General features: G+C 38.4%; 1 protein-coding gene across 1 annotated transcript in view; it reads right to left on the reverse strand.

The window, feature by feature from the left end:
• The window catches only part of NEGR1 (neuronal growth regulator 1), a gene marked incomplete at both ends in the record, with an annotated part of 888972 nt that extends 886178 nt beyond the window's left edge, over positions 1-2794 (reverse strand). Inside the window, one exon of the mRNA XM_080692943.1 lies at positions 2619-2794. Coding sequence (XP_080549069.1) covers positions 2619-2794 — 176 coding nt within the window. The remainder of the gene's footprint in view (positions 1-2618) is intronic.
• Between the last annotated feature and the right edge of the window lie 15848 nt (positions 2795-18642).

Genomic DNA, 18642 nt, shown 5'->3' on the forward strand with positions numbered 1-18642 from the left:
AATTAAAAATAGTATCAGGTATTATTTTAAGTACCCAAGTAAAACCCCAAATATAAGACTTTACTCTTGAAAAATACAGCACCTGAGTTGACCACATGTTCTTAGTCCTTAAGTCCTACCTGTTTGTGTGTATGAACAAAGCAAATACCAGATGCAAAAGAAGTTAAGAAAAATAATTGACATGATTTAACATCTTTATGCAGAGAAAAATGTCTTACAAATAAATATGTAGTTATTTTAATGCTATGGGCAATGTAAAAATTTCAGCAATTGGATAGTTCCTAGAGAATTATAAATTAGAATAAGCAAATTGGGGTAAAAAGTGATGCTGATAAAATTTGCATCATAGGACAAAAATGACTGTTTATTTAAAAACTTAAAAATTAGTTATAGACACTGGTAAGAGACAAGATTCTATTCTCTTTAAGAAATTTTAAACATCAAAAGTTGTCTAAAATAAGATACTGAAAAACTCAGAATAGGGCATATAAATGGATAAGGCAGAGTGTCCAGAAAGTAAACAAGGATAGCACCAAACCAACAACACTGGAAAGGCACTGTCCTTATAGCTTAGGAAAGCTTTACTGTTGGAAGCAAAGAGTGAACTAGACACAGGTCTTCTGGAAGCAAAACATTGATCCAGCTATTTTAATTACCCATACTATTTATTAGAATTCTCTTTAGGAAAAAATGCCAAGATAAAACATCAAAAGATGAGAAATCTACCAATCATTTAGGTTGAGAATTGTACTGCTCACTACATGGAAGCAATATGCAACTACACACACACACACACACACACACACACACACACACACTCATAGCTTCCATGATATGTGTTCTGAAAGAGAATTTTTCCTTACCACTGTTATTCAAACTTACAAAAGAAACATTATATAAAGTAGATATAGATCTATGGGTTTAATCTATGTCCACCCATGTGACAAAGTGTTTATCAACTAACAATGAAAAGTTATTTTACTATAGTGTAACAAAATTTTGTTACTTCTGTATACTCAGTTGTATTCACAACAAAGATTAATACACACTATGAAAACAGACATTTTTAGTAAATATTAGAAGTTGCAATAGTATTCAATGCAAATTTGGACTCATAAGCCTGTTTCTAAAGGTATGAGCCGTATGCCCCACCCACATCATTAAATTTAAAATATGTTGCATGATTCAAACAGAAATGTTCCCCACTCTCTTTCACCTTAGACACGCCATGTACACTGATTTTGTGCCATCTACACTTATAAGCCAACTACCACCCAGTGGAGAGAAAGAGTATCTTTCAAGAAGATTTGAGGTGCATGTCAGGTGGGGGTGTCAGAGAGAAGGGAGGGTACTGGGAAATGAGAGAATGGAGCATTCAGGCTTGTTTAAAGATAAGCACTGGTGATCATCAATATGTGTTTTCACAGGAGAGGAAATGTTTCCAGAAGCTCACTCTGCACTGTTGCTTAGGGGTAAAACCAGGCTAGAATTTCATTAATGACAAACCATTTCAATGCTCAAGCTCAATCAAAAGAAAGGAGAGGGGAGGAAAGTAAAACTGAAAACCAGGATAGGAGGAAGGTTGGATGAAGGGGGAGAGGAGGGAGGGGAAGAGAGGGAGGGAGGGAAAGAATGTGTACACATGTGTGAGTGGCAGTGTGTGGACCAGCGGAGGAGTGTGTGCCTTTAAAACAGTGAGAGGGAACCTGTACACACGTTAGTGAAAGTGGTCCTTAGAGGGTGGAAGTGCCTGTGTGAGGATGTGACCCAGAATGTGAGATTTATGAGGGTGAGAAAATGGTGTTGGAGGGGGGAAAGAGGACCCTGCATGTGGGTGTGACAGACAGGGAAGAGTGTGGGGAGAGGGCTGTGCGGAATGGGAGTGGAAGGGAAGGCGAGGCATAGAATAAGGGCATTAATGAGGATGAAACATTAGGGGAAAGGAATGGGTAAAGAAAGGAGGAGAGAAGGTTAAATAAGTGGACCAGACACTTAGTGGAGATTTTTTTAAAAGGAGAATAAAAGAGGAAACGCACAGGGGAAAAAATAAGATGAAAAGAGGCGAATGGAGGGAAAAGAGAAAGAAGGAAGTAGAAAAATGGAAAAAGAGAAAGAGAAGTGAAAAGCTGGCGAAAGGAAAGAAAGCTGAAGTGTGTGTGTGGGGGGGGGGGGGGGCTGAGCCTAAGTGTCCAAGAGCCAGGGGAAATAATGGAGCAGACAACCAGCAGTTTGAAAAAGTCGCCTGTGCTCTAGTAAAATAAAAACAAACCTGACAAACTTGTCAGACTCTGCAAGAGTACCCCAGGATGGGAGAACACAGACCTTTCCAATTGAGTTTCAAAGTAGCACCTGCCCCTCCTAAACCTGACACCTCATTCATCCCGGGGCGAATTGGCTGCCCGGGAAAGTGCTTTAGCATCCCGAGCCCAGCTTGCTACCTGCCCCAGCTGAAAGAGGTCTGAGTTCCGGGGATCGTCAGCACCTGGATTTCTGGAGATGTGATCTTTTGATAGTGAGCACCACCAGTATTCCTGCTCGGTTTAAAAGAGGGTAAAGAGGGTGGAAAGAGACAGAAAGGCACACTGAGACAAGTACGAAAAGCACGCCGTTCTTCCTACCTAAGCACCGCCGTGTCCCCTTTTCTGACCATCATGTTGTCCACGGCCGCCCAGGGGAAGTCCACACTCTGTCCAGCCGGGAGGCAGGAGGGTAGCAGGCAGCACAGGCTGAGAAGCACCGCCGCCAGCCACTGGTTCGAGCAACAAGCACCCTGCACCAACAGCATCATGTCCATCCCTGCTAGGGCTGCTCACTCTCCAGCAGCTTCAGCTCGCGCTCCCCCACCCCCTGGTGCTGGCGAGTCTTCCGGGGAAACAGGCGGCGCGCCACAGGATTTTTTTTTTTTTTGAGTGGGTGGGTGGGTTTCTTTTCTTTCTTTCGTCCCCCCTCCTAGTTGTTGGGTGTTGTTTCTTTTTCTGCTTCTCCTCCTCCTCCTCCTCTTCACTTTCCCTCCCTCCCTCCCCTCCCTCCCCCTGGCGCCGCGCGGCACCTCCTCCCGGTTGCTTTTGGCCGCGTCCGGAGTGTGTCTAATTCTCGGGCGGCTCGCACACCATCTAGCTAGGAGGCGAGCGCGCCGGCGAGCGGGGAGGAGGCGGCGGCGGCTGCAGCAGCGGCGGCGACAGAGGCAGAAACAGCGCGGGGCGCAGCGGCCGCCGCCGGCCCCCGGGCTCGCGCGTTGCCAAGCGGCCGTTTCCTTAGCAACCCCGCCCGGAGACTGAGGATGGAGCAGGGAGGGGGGGATTGAAAAAAAGATTAGAAAAAGAAAGAAAACGAGAAAAAATGCTTAGAGGTGTATGACAATTGGGCAAAATGAGGGTGAAAGATGCGCCGTGGGCCGAAGGTTTAGGGCTGAAGGTTTAGGACCCTCGCGGTCCTGGCGCGGGAGGGATGCTCTGCTCGAAAAGTCTGCCGGGCCGGGGTGGGGCGAGGCGAGGCGAGGCGAGGGGCACCCTCCTCTCCCTCCGCGGCGCCTTTCACCTCCCGAGGCTCCGTAAGTTTAAAGTGCTCTAAGTTGTGGTCGGCGCCATCACGACTGTGAGTTTTTGTTGTTGATATTTTTTTTTTTTTTTTTAATCTTGCCTGGGTGATCGCGCTACAGTTAGCAAGCTGCAAACTAGTTCTCCCTTTGCCCCTTTTTGGGAAAGGATAGAGACACTGGCAGGACGCTTTTTTTTTTTTTTTTTTTTTTTTTGGTAGGGACACAAGGGAGGGGGGTGAGGCCTTGCGGGTTGAGCAGCTGGCGAGTCTGTGGGGTCAGCCAACAGGGACTGGAGTACACCTGCCCTTCATCTGTGCGTGTGGACACCACCGTGTGTGTGTGTGTGTGTGTGTGTGTGTGTGTGTGTGTGTGTGTGTGTGTGTGTGTGTAAAGGGGGGAGTACAGCCAACCAGGAGCGTGTGTGTGTGCGTGTGTGTGCACGCGCGTGACGGGGAGTGTGTAGTACGCGCGGGGCGCAGGCGCGCTGGGAGGGACGGGCGGGCCGTGCTGGGATGCAGAGTCGGGAAGAGACCGCAATCAAGTGTTTTAATTGTGTAGAGCCAGGCAGCCCCGTTATGTAAAAGACAGTTTAACCCATTGACGCCTATCAGGCAGAAGGATCAGCGCCTCCGAATCAAGGCTGCGCCAAGTTACCCAGTTTAAAGACACACTCACACACACACACACACACACACACACACACACACACATATATATATATATATATATATATATTTGTGTCCTCCAAACGGAGTTGTTTTTTTCTTTTTTTTTCTTTTTTTCTTTTTTTTTCCCTCAGCCCCTCCAGGTTTTTTCTCAGGCTCAGGCTCGCGGAGATGAAAGCTTGGCTCCGCACACCGCTGCAGCCCCTTAACTGCTCACTCTGCAGTTGTCTTCCTGCCCCCCCCCACCCTGGGCAGAATAGGGTGCTGGGCATGGGGCCGCGCTTTTCCCCTTTTTTATTCTTGCCTTCTTGAACAGATTTTCAGATTTAAGATTCTTTAGCTATTCCGGACCATTTACAAATCAATGAGAGAGCTGGGGCTGGAGTCCAGAGCAGTTATGCCAATCAATCGTATTTAGTAAAGAGTTAGGGACGCAGGGGAGCAGAGAGAAACAAGTAATTAAAAACAAACGAGAACCTCCCCAATTATTTTCCTCTTCCATCCTTTCCCCGCATCTTCAACATTGCTTGAAAAATATATTCTTTGTCTCACCCTAAACAGTCCACTCGTAGACCAAATAAATAAAGCAAAACCTTGCGCATCCTATCTCCTTCCCCATAATGCTAGTCGGGTCCTTTGGCAGAGCTCAGCAAAGCAATAAACTCTGCAGGGGTCACCATCCGGCTTCCTCCCCAGCCCGAGCTCTTTACAAGGCAGGCAGGGAGTCGTTTTGCTTGGTGGTTGTGGTACTCAGAGTGATGTTTATCACCAGACGCGAGGATATATGAGGAAAGGGAAGGGTTCCCATCACCTGTGACCACCCACACGGACTAGATTGAAGAGTCTCTAACCAGCAACACCTCAGGGCTAAACTAACACCCCATGCTCAGCAATTAACCAAGAGGTTTGCAGCAGGAGTCACTGATGTTATTAGTATTCCAGCTTAATTCTCAAAACCGGTTCGGAAATTGAAAGTGCAATAGTATGCAGCCGCATTTTGGAACGTCAATAAAATGTTAGTCATTTGCGGATGAATGAAAACATTTTCTTTACCGTCTGGTGTGCTAGGGAAATAATTGTCAAATGACAGACTCTTGCTAATATTGATGCCAAATACCTAGATGACACTGTCGTCTTGTTAACTACATTTTTTCTTTCGAGCATGGCATACTGATGGATAAAGCTTTAAATTATCTGGGGCAAACGAGGGATTAGAAGAATGGACGCGTCACACACATGGGCAGAACTATCCTGCATCATTCAGTGCTTTCGCTAGAGATAAACTAGGTCCTGAGAAAGAGAAGCAGAAGGCGCAGCTTCTGGCAGGGTGACTCAGTTTAGCGCTGTTTGATGCAGAGAAGGGAGTGCCAGCGATTTCTAGTACAAGCTCTGAAACGCGTCCTTTCTAACTGCTGTTTCCCAGAGATCAGACATCTCCAGTGTCCTCAGGGGGGAGGGGGTTTCTGTGACCAGGGATGGAGCTATGCAGCAGTTTTAATATATACAACAACCCCTCAGGCTTGTAAAAAGAAAGTGGAGCCATTTTTATTTAAAGGCAAAGAGTTCCTTTCCTTATTTTTAGTATCTATCTCAGCTTTTATTCACTGAGTAAAAAGCACTTAATTCTCACAGAACCCATCCAAAAGAAAGCAATGTCTACACCTAGATTATAGATAGGTGGACTAGTGGAGAGATTATTTACAGATAGGTCACTACTAGTTAGAGTGCAAGAATGGTAGTTAGGACAGCCCTCTTGCCCTCTGTACTTCTGCTATACTGCGAATAAAGAGGGAAATGATTTTAAAAGCTTTTTATGACATTCTTTCCCCTTGACCCTTCTAAGGGCATATATCTGAGAGGATTTTACAGGGTTTCCAGTATTTGCTTTGAAGCCCTAGAGTTCTTACAAGCAAAGACATAAATCCTGGAAGTCTTGGCTCCTTTTGAGGAAAAGCCAGAACAAAAACAAATGACAACAACAAAATAAAAGAAAGAAAACCTCTTAGAATTGAGAGTAGGCAATGTTTCAGAAGGTGAAGATTGGATTGGATATAATGGGGTTCATTCTTGACCAGGATTTTTAGAAACTATCATTGATATTAATTCTGCCATAATTGTGTGCTTTATTTTGTTTTTTTACACCTCAACTTCTAGTATTTGAAGAAACATAATAGAGATATAATAACCAGTGTGGAGTTAGTGCAGAAGGAAATGGGTGGGGCTTGATGTTATATCTGATTGTTTACTTACTTTTGATTTCCATTCCTTTCCTCATGCCCTCTGAACTATATTCTGAGTCCTTCAGGAATGTTGGTGTTAGGAAAGGCAATGCTATACAGTTTTGATAGTTCATAAGCCCTTATTTATTTGGCACTATAAAGGAGATTGTTCAGTTGGGGATTGTGGTTGCACACTTGTAATCATAGTACGTGGGAGGCTGAGACAGGAGGATCACAGGTTGGCAGCCAGCCTCAGCTACTTAGTGAGGCCCTCTGCAACTTAGTGAGACCCTATTTCAAAATAAAGAATAAAAAACAAATAGGGCTGAAGCTGTAGCTAGGAGCTAAAATGCCCCTGGTTTCAATCTCCAGTACTGTTAAATAAATAAATAAATAAATAATAAATAAACAAATAAATAAATAAATAAAGCTATCCATCTCTTCTGTTATTAATATCTGAGCATGAACAATTTCAGCCAAGACAGAACCCAGAACCCAATGAAATGTCCTAATGAGCACGTTATAATTCCTGAAGGAAGTCAGTCAGGGTGCCCTTATAAACAAGACATATGAATAATAGCTCTCTAACTTGGTCTATAATTGATTCACTATTTGAATTAAACAGCCTTAAGCTTAGAGCACCTTGCCAACTAAATCTGACCTTTAGTTATGCTTTTCAAATCAGTGTGAGATGTGCAAAGCTCAGGAAATTAGGGAATTTCTCAACCTAGGCTCTTCTGACACTTTGAGCCATGTGATTGCTATGGGGACTGCCCTGTGCATAGGAAACTCTTTATAGCATCCCAGCCTTCACTCGCTTCAGCATCACCAGTAGATGGCAGTAGTTATGATAGCCAACATATTTCCTGATACTGCTCTATGTTCTGTGGATTGGGGGCATAGATCATCCTAAATTAAGAACCATTGCACTGTAAGCTACATTTCCAAAAATATATGCCATATTCTCCTTTTCAAATAAGCAATGAAGCAGATTTGTGAAAAAAACAAAAAAAATTGTATTTGAATTCTGTAACTATAGAAGTCCCTTCTCATCAGTGCATTCTTTGCATTTACTATCTGTATGATGGAGTAACCCAGGTTAGCACAGATACCTTGAATTAATAGCTGACTATATTAAATATCTTTGTATGATTTTTCCTGTGTACTCGAGGAGACCTGCTTCGACAACACTCCCACTAAATTATGCAACTGCAATGTCTTCTAGATTGTTGGAATGCATACTTTTGTTTTGCATGGTTTGAGTATAAATGCTATTGTAATGAAGGGTTGGTGGGGGAACTCTTATCTTTAAGTCAGAGTTGAATTGATAGTTCTTGTTTTTAAGATAAATTGTTGATTTTTTAACTTCCAAGTAAAAGTGTGAGTAGATGGTAAACTTGTTCCCAGCCATATTTCACTTAGATAAACTTTGATATTCTTTATTCCATGACAGCTGCAGGGGATGCACTACTGGGAATGTCTGTTGAATAAGGGAGAAGAAAAATAAAGTCATTCCTCGACAAATCACTCTATTTAAAAATCATGTAATTCATTCAGTTACCAGTTATCTATCATGTCTATTGACCATCAGCTCTGAGGGTAAGCAAAGAAGTAGTAAGTATGCATATGAATTGTTTGGAGAATATAGGGATGCCTACTCAATTTTCAAAGTTTTTAAAATCATGCCCCATCAAATGACACAGAAAATTTACCTAAATACTTAAACAAGAAAGATAAACTTATAGCAAGCACAGTTAGAAATAATTTCTAAGTACTGAATGTTTTATTCTTTTAGCTTGGAAGATAATGATTATAGCTTTAACTACATCTTATTATACATTTGCATGAATTCCAGAAAAAAATATCAGTTTAATATTATTCTCCTCATTTCCCAAAAGTCTTTAAGAACCACAAGTGCATTTATTTAAAAAATGAAATTTGATATTTTTATTCAACTATGAAGAATATAAAGTCTTATTTTTCCAAATAAATACTTTAATTTATTAAGTTATTTCATTTTATTATCTAAAATTTCTGATTCTTACTGAAGATATGTTTACTTATACACTTTCAAACTCTACTTTGACTTGTTAAATTTGTAACATTTATTGCTTTTTTCTATGATTATTTTACATTTGTATAGTGTAAATACCTCATTGTGTTTGCTTATGAAGGTATCTTGACAGATAAGTAACTTTGAATCTTGAATACTTTCCTCTAGTAATATAGTTTTCATTAAACAGGAGAATAAAACCATAGCATAAAGATATGGCCATAAGCAGAAAGAAACTATAGCCCTTTCATTCCATGACTATTTCCATCAACAATTGAGGTTTTTACTCCTGCTGTAAGTTATGATACCCATAGGGAAGCAGATAATTAGTTTTGCTTAAGACTTGAGTAAACTATCCATGTTTAAAATGAAATAAGTTTAAATAATGATATAAAAAATCTTTCCAAATTTATAATGCCACACATGTTCATATTTTAATTTTTTGTTCTGAAATATACTTATAGCACCACATTTTTATTTTTAATTTTTATTTTTTTTTGCGGGACTGGGGATGGAACCCAGAGGCTTTTGACCCCCGAGCTATACCCCCTGCCCTATTTTTTTATTCTTTATTTTGAAACCGGGTCTCACTGAGTTGCGGAGGGCCTCACTAAGTAGCTGAGGCTGCCCGTGAACCGCGATCCTCCAGGTCTCAACCTCCCGAATGCTGGGAATAAAAGCGTGTGCCACCACGCCTGGCTTAATTTTTAAATTTTTATTTCATTTATTTTTATTTTTATTTTTATGAGGATCATATTGAAATTGGCATACATTCAGACTGTGCTTGGTGCCCTCTCCCACCCCCCACTTCCCCTTTTCCCCCTCCCAACAATGAATGTCCAAGTTAACCATGCTAAATTCATACTTATATACATATTCTGATGTAGCGCCTGCATTTATCAACCTCAGGCTTCTTTGTCTCCTACCCTTCCATTTCAGCTTTGCTGAGGTTTCCCCTCCATTATCTGGAGTCCTTCTGGTATTCTTAATAGTCCCTAGCTTGGGCATATTAGAGAAAACACATATCCCTTCTCTTTCTGTGCTTGGCTGATCTCACTTAACATAATGCTCTCCAGGTCTTTCCATCTTCTTGCAAATGACATGATTTTGTTCTTCTCTAGAGGTGAGTAAAATTCCATTGTGTGTACTTCCTATAATTTTGCAATCCATTAATCTTTTGATGGAGACCTAGGCTGGTTCCATATTTTTGCTCTTATGAATTGTGCTGCTATGAATGTGGGTATGCATATGTTACTATAGTTCTCTGATTTCAACCCCTTTGGAAAGATACCCAGGAGTGATATAGCCAGATCATATGGTATTCCCAGTTTTCTAAGGAATCTCCACACTGATCTCCATAGAGACTGAACTAGTTTGCACTCCCACCAAATGTACAAGAGTTCCTCTTTCCCCACATCCTTGCCAGCATTTGTTGTTATATGATTTCTTTATGCTTGCCACTCTGATTGGGGTTAGATGGAATCTCAGTGTAGTATTGATTTGAATCTCCCTAATGGCTAATGTTGCTGAACATCTTTTCACGTACTATTGGCCATTTGTATCTCTTTTTTGAAGTGTCTATTCAATTCAGTTGCCCACTTCTTCATTGAGTTATTTGTTTTGCTAGTGTAGAGTATTTTGAACTCTGTATATTCTGGATATTAGCTCTTTATCAGAGTGGTGGGTGGTAAGGATCTTCTCCCATTCTGTAGGCTTTCTCTTTAGGTTCTTGATGGCTTCCTTTGATGAGCACAAACTTTTTAGTTTGATGCCATTCCACTTGTTAATTATTACTTTAATTTCCTGTACTTTGGAGGTCTTGTTGAGAAAGTTACTGCCTGTTTCTATATGTTGGAGTGTTGGGCCTATGCCCCCCTCCAATAACTTCACAATCTCTGGTCTAATTTCTAAGTCTTTGATCCATCTCAAGTTGATTCCAGTGCATGGTGAGAGATAAAGATTTAGTTCCATCTTTCTACAAATAGATAGCCAGTTCTTCCAGCACCATTTGTTGAAAAGGCTGTCTTTTATCCAGCATATGACTTTGGCCCATAGTCAAAGATTAATTGACTATGGGTTTGTTTCTGTATTTTCTATTCTGTTTCAATGGTCTGTACACATGTTGTAGTGTTAATACCATGCTGTTTTTTACTACTATTGCTCTATAACATAATTTAAAGTCAAGGATTGTGATGCCTCCTGCATGGTTCTTATTGCTGAGCATTGCTTTGGCTATTCTGGGTCTTTTTTTTCTCCATGTAAAATTCATGACTGATTTTTCTAGGTCTATGAAGAATGTAATTGGTATTTTGATAAGAATTATATTGAATCTGTAGATCATTATTAGCAGAATGGTCATTTTGATGATATTTATTCTGCCTATCCACGAGCAAGGGAGATCTTCCCATCTTCCAACACCTTCTTTAATTTCTTTCCTTAATGTTTTATAGTTTTCATTATAAAGGTTTTTACATCTTTGGTTAGGTTTATCCCCAGGCATTTTATTGGTTTTGAGGTTATAGTGAATGGAATTGTTTAATTTATTTCTTTCATCGTTGATTCATTGTTGGCATAAAGAAAAGCAACTGATTTCTTTAGGTTGATTTTGTATCCTGCAACTTTGCTAAATTGATTAATTAGCCCCAGTAGTCTTTTTGTTGAGTTCTTTGGGTCTTCTAGATAAAGGATCATGTCATCTGCAAATAAAGATAGTTTTAATTCCTCTTTTACTATTTGAATTCCTTTGATTGCCTTCTTTTGTGTTATTGCTATGGCAAGAGTCCCGAGGACTATATTGAAAAGGAGTGGTGATAGTGCGCATCCTTGTCTTGTTCCTGATTTTAGAGGGAATTCTTGCAGGTTTCCCATTCAATATGATGTTGGCTTTGGGTTTGTTTTATATTGCCTTAATTATGTTGAAATGCATTTCTTCTATTCCAATTTTCTGCAGTGTTTTTTATAACATGAATGGGTGTTGAAATTAGTCAAATGCCTTTTAGCATCTATAGCATCTATTGATATGATCATGTGTTTTTGGTTCTCAGTTCTATTTATTATGTGATTTACTGATTTGTGTGTGTTGAACCATCCTTGCTTTTCTGGGATGAAACCAACTTGGTTGTGGTGTACAATTTTCTTGATATGGTTTTGAATGAATATAGCTAGTATTTTGTTTAGAATTTTTGCATGTATGTTCATCAAGGATATTTGTCTGTAATTTTCTTTTCTTGAGGTATCTTTATTTGGTTTAGGGATTAATGTGATACTGACTTCATAAAAGGAATTTGAGATAATTCCATCTCTTTCATTTTCCCAGAACAAGTTGTGAAGTATTGGGATTAGTTCTTCACTGAAGTTTTTGTAGAATTCAGCTGGTACTGGTCAGGGCCTGGGCTTTTCTTTGATGGCAGAATTTTTATTTCTGTTTCTATTTTTGCTTGCTATTGGTTGATTTAAGCTTGCTATGTCCTCTTGGTTCAATTTAAGTAAGTATATGTGCTTGGAAATCTATCGATTTCTTTCATGTTTTCCTGTCTATTGTAATATAAATTTTCAAAATAGTTTCTGGTAATCCTTTGAATTTCCCCACCCTCTGTGGTGATGCCTTCTTTTTGATTTCTGATTTTAATAATTTGAATTGATTCTCTTTCCTTTGGTTAGGTGGGACAGGGGTTTGTCAATTTTATTAATCTTTTCAAAGAACCAGCTTATTGTTTCGTTGATTCTTTGACTTGTTTTTTGTTCTCTATTTCATTTATTTCTGCTCTCATTTTAGTTATTTCCTGCCTTCTTCTGGCTTTGGGATTAGACTATTGCAATCTCTTTAGGTCCTTGAGATGTGTTATTAAGTTGTTTACTTGGCAATTCTCTGTTCTTCTTATATGGGCACTCAATGCTATAAACTTTCCTCTTAAAACCACCTTCAAAGTATTCCATAAGATTTGGTAAGTTGTGTCTCTATTTTCATTTAATTCCAGAAATTTCTTTATTTCTCCCCTTATTTCTGATATTACCCACTCATCATTCAATAGTATATCATTCAGTTTCCATGGGAAAAACGGTGCTGATGTGGCACCCTTGGCCACGAGGGACGTGGGTTTCTTTTGTGGTGTTGACCTCCGCTCTGGATCCCTGGAGGGTGTGGTGAGCTCAACTCCTGGAAGTTGTAGCTGGTATTTGCACAGGAAGAACTGATATCTTACAAGCTGTTGATATGCAGCTGCTTACTTCAGGTCACTGTTTTCCTTTTCTAAGTCTCTAGAGTTTGGTGCTGTGAAGCAAGATGGCACTGCTGCGGTGACTGCCATTGCAAGGAGGGAGGATTTCTTTTCTGCTCTCTGGTTGGTCTTTTAATCTTCTTTTTCTCTGTCCTTTGTATTTATTGCTTTTATTCCTCTACTGATTTGTATTTTCTGGCTTTGTAGAACACTGTTTTTGAGGCAATGGAGATCAGTGTTAGCAGGACTCATGAGTGCTGTTTCTCTCAGTCCCATCTTCCTGGAAGTCTGCAATATATTTTTTAAAAAATTATATAAAATATAAAGTATTATAAGTATTTATATTACTTCTCAGTGAAGTATTAGTTTGAATTAATATCCATTTAATTCTATTCTGATTGAAAAGCACAAATCTCCAGTTTCCCTGCAAGTCCTGTCTAAATCACAGTCTGTATTTTATTTTTCCTTTGAAATTAGCCACCATAATTATTTCATAGCCATAATTTCCTCATCTTTATTTTGTTGCCACCTTATATTACATGAATCTGAAGGAATAGTTTGTTTTTACATATATTCTCAAGAAACCATTTCATATCATATACTACATAATTATAATGTACATTATATACTACATACATATATATATATATTTGTAATATATGCATATATATTTGTAAAATAGTTTCTTATTCTGAACATTATATGTTAGGGTCACTCTGTTCCACTTTGCAATGTTGTTTCTTCATTTTTTGTATCTATGTAGCATTTCACAGTATGACTATGCAATTACATATATTTATGTATATGTATGTGTGTATATATACATATGTTTGTTATATATATATATGTATGTATATATATACATAAGTATATGTATATATACATATATATGTGTATATATACAAATAAATATACACATATATACATATATACACACAAATATATATACAAATATACATATATATGTATAAATACATATGTGTGTATATATTTATATGTATATATGTATATATACACACATATGTATTTATACATATATATGTATATTTGTATATATATTGTACACATGTATTTCTATGTATATAAATGTATATTTGTGTATATATATATTTGTTATATTGTTGGCAAACAGTTATGTTTTATATTGTATATTCCAGACAGTAATGTTATAAACATTCTTGTACATCAGTGCTGGAAAATTCCCTCAGGGTTACTCATGCATCACAACCATGGGCATACAATCTAAGAAATGAATTGTCAGGTGTCTTGTTGTGTAAAGATCATAGACTGTACTTAAACAAAACTAAATGTTACATCCTACTACAAATAGGCCATATTTGTATAGTTTATTGTTTCTAGGCTACAAACTTGTACAAGATGTTACTGTACTGAACACTGTATATAACTGTGATGCAATAGTGATATTTGCATATCTAGAAATATCTAAGCCTAGAAAAAATATCATAAAAGCAGTTTAAAAAGTAAAAAATGGTTTATATGTAAAGGACACTGACCATGATGATTTGGATTTCCCTATTAAAATGCCAATATAATTCTTCACTTAACTAGAAATAGAAGTGCTAAAAATTATATGAAAATAAAAGACCCAGAATAGCCAAAGCAACTCCTAACGACAAAAAACCATGTTGGAGGCATCAAATAACTGACTTCAAACTATGCTACAAAGCTATAGTAATAAAAACAGCATCTTATTGGTACAAAAACAGGCACAGAAAAAAATAGAAGAATTCAATGCAAATCTACATACCTATAGCCACTTGATCTTTGACAAAGAGACCAAATATAGACACCGGAGAAAAGATAGCCTTTTCATCATATAGTAGTAGGAATATCTTTAACCATATGTAGACGAATGGAAAAAAAAAAAAAAACCTCCTCTCATTTTGTACAAGAGTCATTTCAAAATGGATGAAAGACCGAGAAATGAGACTAGAGACCTCACAACTACTAGAAGAGGGCCTAGGACAACTCTCTAACATAAGGCACTGGTAGAGACTTTCTCAATAGAACCACCAAAACTCAGGAAATAAAAAATTAAAAATGGGATTACATCAGATTGAAAAACTTCTGGGTAGCAAAGAAAACTACCAAGAATCTAAATAAAAGCCTACTGAATGGGCAAAAAATCTTTGCCAGCTATTCTTCTGATAAAGCATTAATATCAGCTGGGCATGGTGGTGCACACTTGTAATCCCAGCATTCAGGAGGCTGAGACCAGAGGTTCGCGATTCACAGACAGCCTCAGCTACTTAGTGAAGCCTTCTGCAACTTAGTGAGACCCTGTTTCAAAATAAAGAATAAAAAATAGGGCAAGGGGTGTAGCTCGGAGGTCAAATGCCTCTGGGTTCCATCCCCAGATGTGCAAAAAAAAATTAGCATTAATATTGAGAATATATAAAAAACTTTAAAAACTTACACACACACATACACACAACAGCAACAATGGAGAACCCAATCAGAAAATGGACAATGGATTTGAATAAATACTTCTCAAAAGAAATACAAATGACCAATAAATAAATGAAAAAAATTTTTCAACATCTTTAGCAAACGGAAATACAAATCAAAATGACAGAGATTTCATCTTATTCCAGTCAGAATGGCAATCATCAAGAATACAAACAAATGTCGGTTAGGATGTGGGGAAATAGGAACCCTTATGCACTGTTGGTGGGATTGCAAATTAGTACAGCTACTATGAAGATCAGTGTGAAGATTCTTTCAAAGACTGGGAATGGAGGCACCATATGACCCAGCCATGACACTGTTGGGGGTCTTCCCAAAGATACTGAAGTCAAATTACTGTAAGGATATGTGCATTTCTATGCTTATAGCAGCTCAATTCACAAAAGCCTTGATGTCTGTAGTAGATAAATGGATTATTAAATTATGGCATATACACACAATGGAATTTTATTTAGCCATAACAAGAACACAACTTTGTAATTTGTAAGATATTGGGTGAAACTAGAGAATTTTATAAGTGAGATTAGCCAGTCTCACAACATGAAGGGCCATGTGTTTCACTTATATGTGGAAGTTAGAGGAAAAAAATGGAAAACAAAGAGAACTTCAGATAAATGAGGGGAGACACTAGTAGAATAGTAGAAGCAGATTTGAAGAAGGAGGTAGGAAATAGAGGATATCTGATGGTGGAAATAATTCAAATAACATTTATATACAAATTTATATCAATATTATATATGAGGAGGTAGAGGGAGCAGGGTGGCACCCTAAGGAAAACAATAAATGCTGTGAGCATGTATGCTTCCTCCTTCTGAAACTCACTATAATGTATAATTACAATGCACCAATTTAAAAAAAAAAAGAAAGTTGCTCTGGGTTAGTCAGTGAGTGGGTGGTGACTGAACTTGAATTATTATATACTACTATGAGATTTATACAGACTTAGATTACACTGAATTATTTAACAATTTTGTTTCTTCCATAATGAAATTAACCTTCACTCATAAGTTTTTACTTTGGAAATTTTATCTTGTCTCCACACTATTTTACTCCTTTATTATAGTGCCCTTGAAACACAACCATATTTTACAGCCATATAAACATTTTCTATCTTTATATCATTATTATATAAGCTTCTACTTTCGAGTAATTTAAATTTTAAACTTTTTTTGAAACTTTTATTAAAAACCAGTACATGGGTAGGTGTGATAGCATATACTAGTATTTCTGAGGCTGAGATAAAATGATCACAGGTTTAAGGCCAGCCTCAGCAACTCAGCAAAACTCTTGTTTCAAAATTAAAGAAATAAAATGAAAGGACTGGGGTATAGATAGAGGTAAAATGTCCCCGGGGTCAATCCTCAGTACCACCACTACCAACAACAATAATAATAACAGGAACAATAGTAACATAAAAACTAATATGAACACACACATTACCCTAGGCCTACACAGGGTCATTGGCCTCTACCTGCACCTCTTGTCCTCCTAAAAGGTTTTCTGACATAACACATATAGGTTTGTCATTTCCTAAGGTAACAGTGCTGCCTTCTGAAGGACGTGCCTAAGGATCTTTTTGAGGATGTATCACTCCTTTCAGAAAAAAATCTTTAGTGGTTTTCTTGTTGTTTTTAATTGTATATTACTTCATGAATATGTGTTGATTTGGGGTACATGTTTAAAACTTTTAAGCAGGTTGTTCAGGTCTAAAAAGGCTTCAGCTAAACTCTTACTGAAAATCTTTCAGGGTTTTCTTTTTCTTCTCCAGAAATCTCCTTTCCTCTTTTCTTTCCTTCAGATATGCCTTCCAGTTCACTTCCATCAACCTCTCCTTAAGAAATCCCTCAGGAACTTTTGCTAGGAGCTCCCAGGTGTCATCCTCCTTCATGCCAAGGTTAAAGGTGTTTCCATCTCAACCTGTTAATGTTTCGATCTGCAGTGTCTCTGAAGTCTCATGTTGAAAGCATGGTATTCACTGCAGCAGGGTACAAAGATGGAGCTTTTAGGCAATGATTGGATCATGCACACTCTATCAGTAGAGTAATCCATTGGGTGAATCCATCCATTGATAAATGCATGGGTTTCAGGGAGGTGGGACCTATTTGGAGGAAGTAGGTCACTTAGAGTGTGCCCTGTTGGGGTTTATCTTCTCCCCAGTCCCTTTTTTTTTTCCCCTTCTCTGCTTCTGGGCTGCTATAAGGTGAACAGCCTTCCTCTGCCACTCCCTCCTGACATAATATTCAGTCTTAACTCAGCCCCAAGTCAATAGAGCTGGCTAACCATGTACGGAATCCTCTGAAACCAAGAGCCAAAATAAAACGTTCCTTTGTCCTGTAAGTTGTTCTTGTCAGGCATTTTGGTCTCAGTGATGAAAAGCTCACTAACACAACCACAGCCATGTTGTAGATGAAGGTATTGTGTGTCTCCTTCTCAGTATTATTCATATACTTATTGATGACATCATCCCAAACCAAGTAAGATTGTTGGTGCTGTCATAGCTATAATAATTCCATAATTGCATTTACATCTTTTATTGTCTTCTTAATTTGTAGCAATAGTCTTGTCAAAGGTCCTTCTCAATTGGAACTCATAAGTTTCTCTAACTCCTTAATATATAGGTTGTGCCACACAGGTGGTGTTTTGAAGTGCTGTTTAGCACTTTGTTGTTGGGAAGAGGTTCACTGATTGAAGGACAATGTATGGGAGCTTTATCAATAATAAGCACAATCTTGAGGAGTATTTGATCTCCAGAGTTCTTCATTTGTCTGGGATGGCAATTCAGAAGGTAATCTTGAGAGAGGACCTGGGTTATAGAGGATTTCTTATTGTTCCTGTAGTACACTGGCATGTGTCAGTATCACTGTGATGAAGACCCTATAGTTCTGTCTCAGTTTACAAAGGGTTTCAATATATACCCTGCAACATTGCCCCTAAACAAGACTGTTATTCTGTCTTTAACAACCTTGAAACCTGTCATTGACTTGGCCTTCTTATGGATGAAAGCACATACAGGTATCCATTTTCAGGTTAGGGAGTTTCATTCATATTGGAGATTTATTCTGACAAGTAATTTTCCTTGACAATGAGCTTATGTGAAGTATCAAAATTTTTTTCTGGTGCCTTCACAACAGCACTTGCAGATTCATTGCTCATTTTCATGTTATATAATTAGTGACAAATTTAATCATTTATACTATTCAGATCTAGCAGTGAATTCAACATCATTTATTTATTCTTTTTATATTTTGATTGATTGTGATCATTATGATGCTAGAAGGGATATGTTTATCTGTCTGGTCTTCAATCCAGGTTAATAGAAGTTCCTCTCTATCTGATGAAGGCTCCTCTCAGATTACTATTGGTTCTATTACCTTCAGTGAAGTACATCCTTAACAGTTTACATCACTTTGTTCTTGTTCTTCAGCATGGCATCCAAGGTAGAATGGGACAATTCTGGCAAGCT

Source organism: Muscardinus avellanarius, assembly GCF_963383645.1.
Source record: "Muscardinus avellanarius genome assembly, chromosome: 3".
Lineage (NCBI taxonomy): Eukaryota > Metazoa > Chordata > Mammalia > Rodentia > Gliridae > Muscardinus > Muscardinus avellanarius.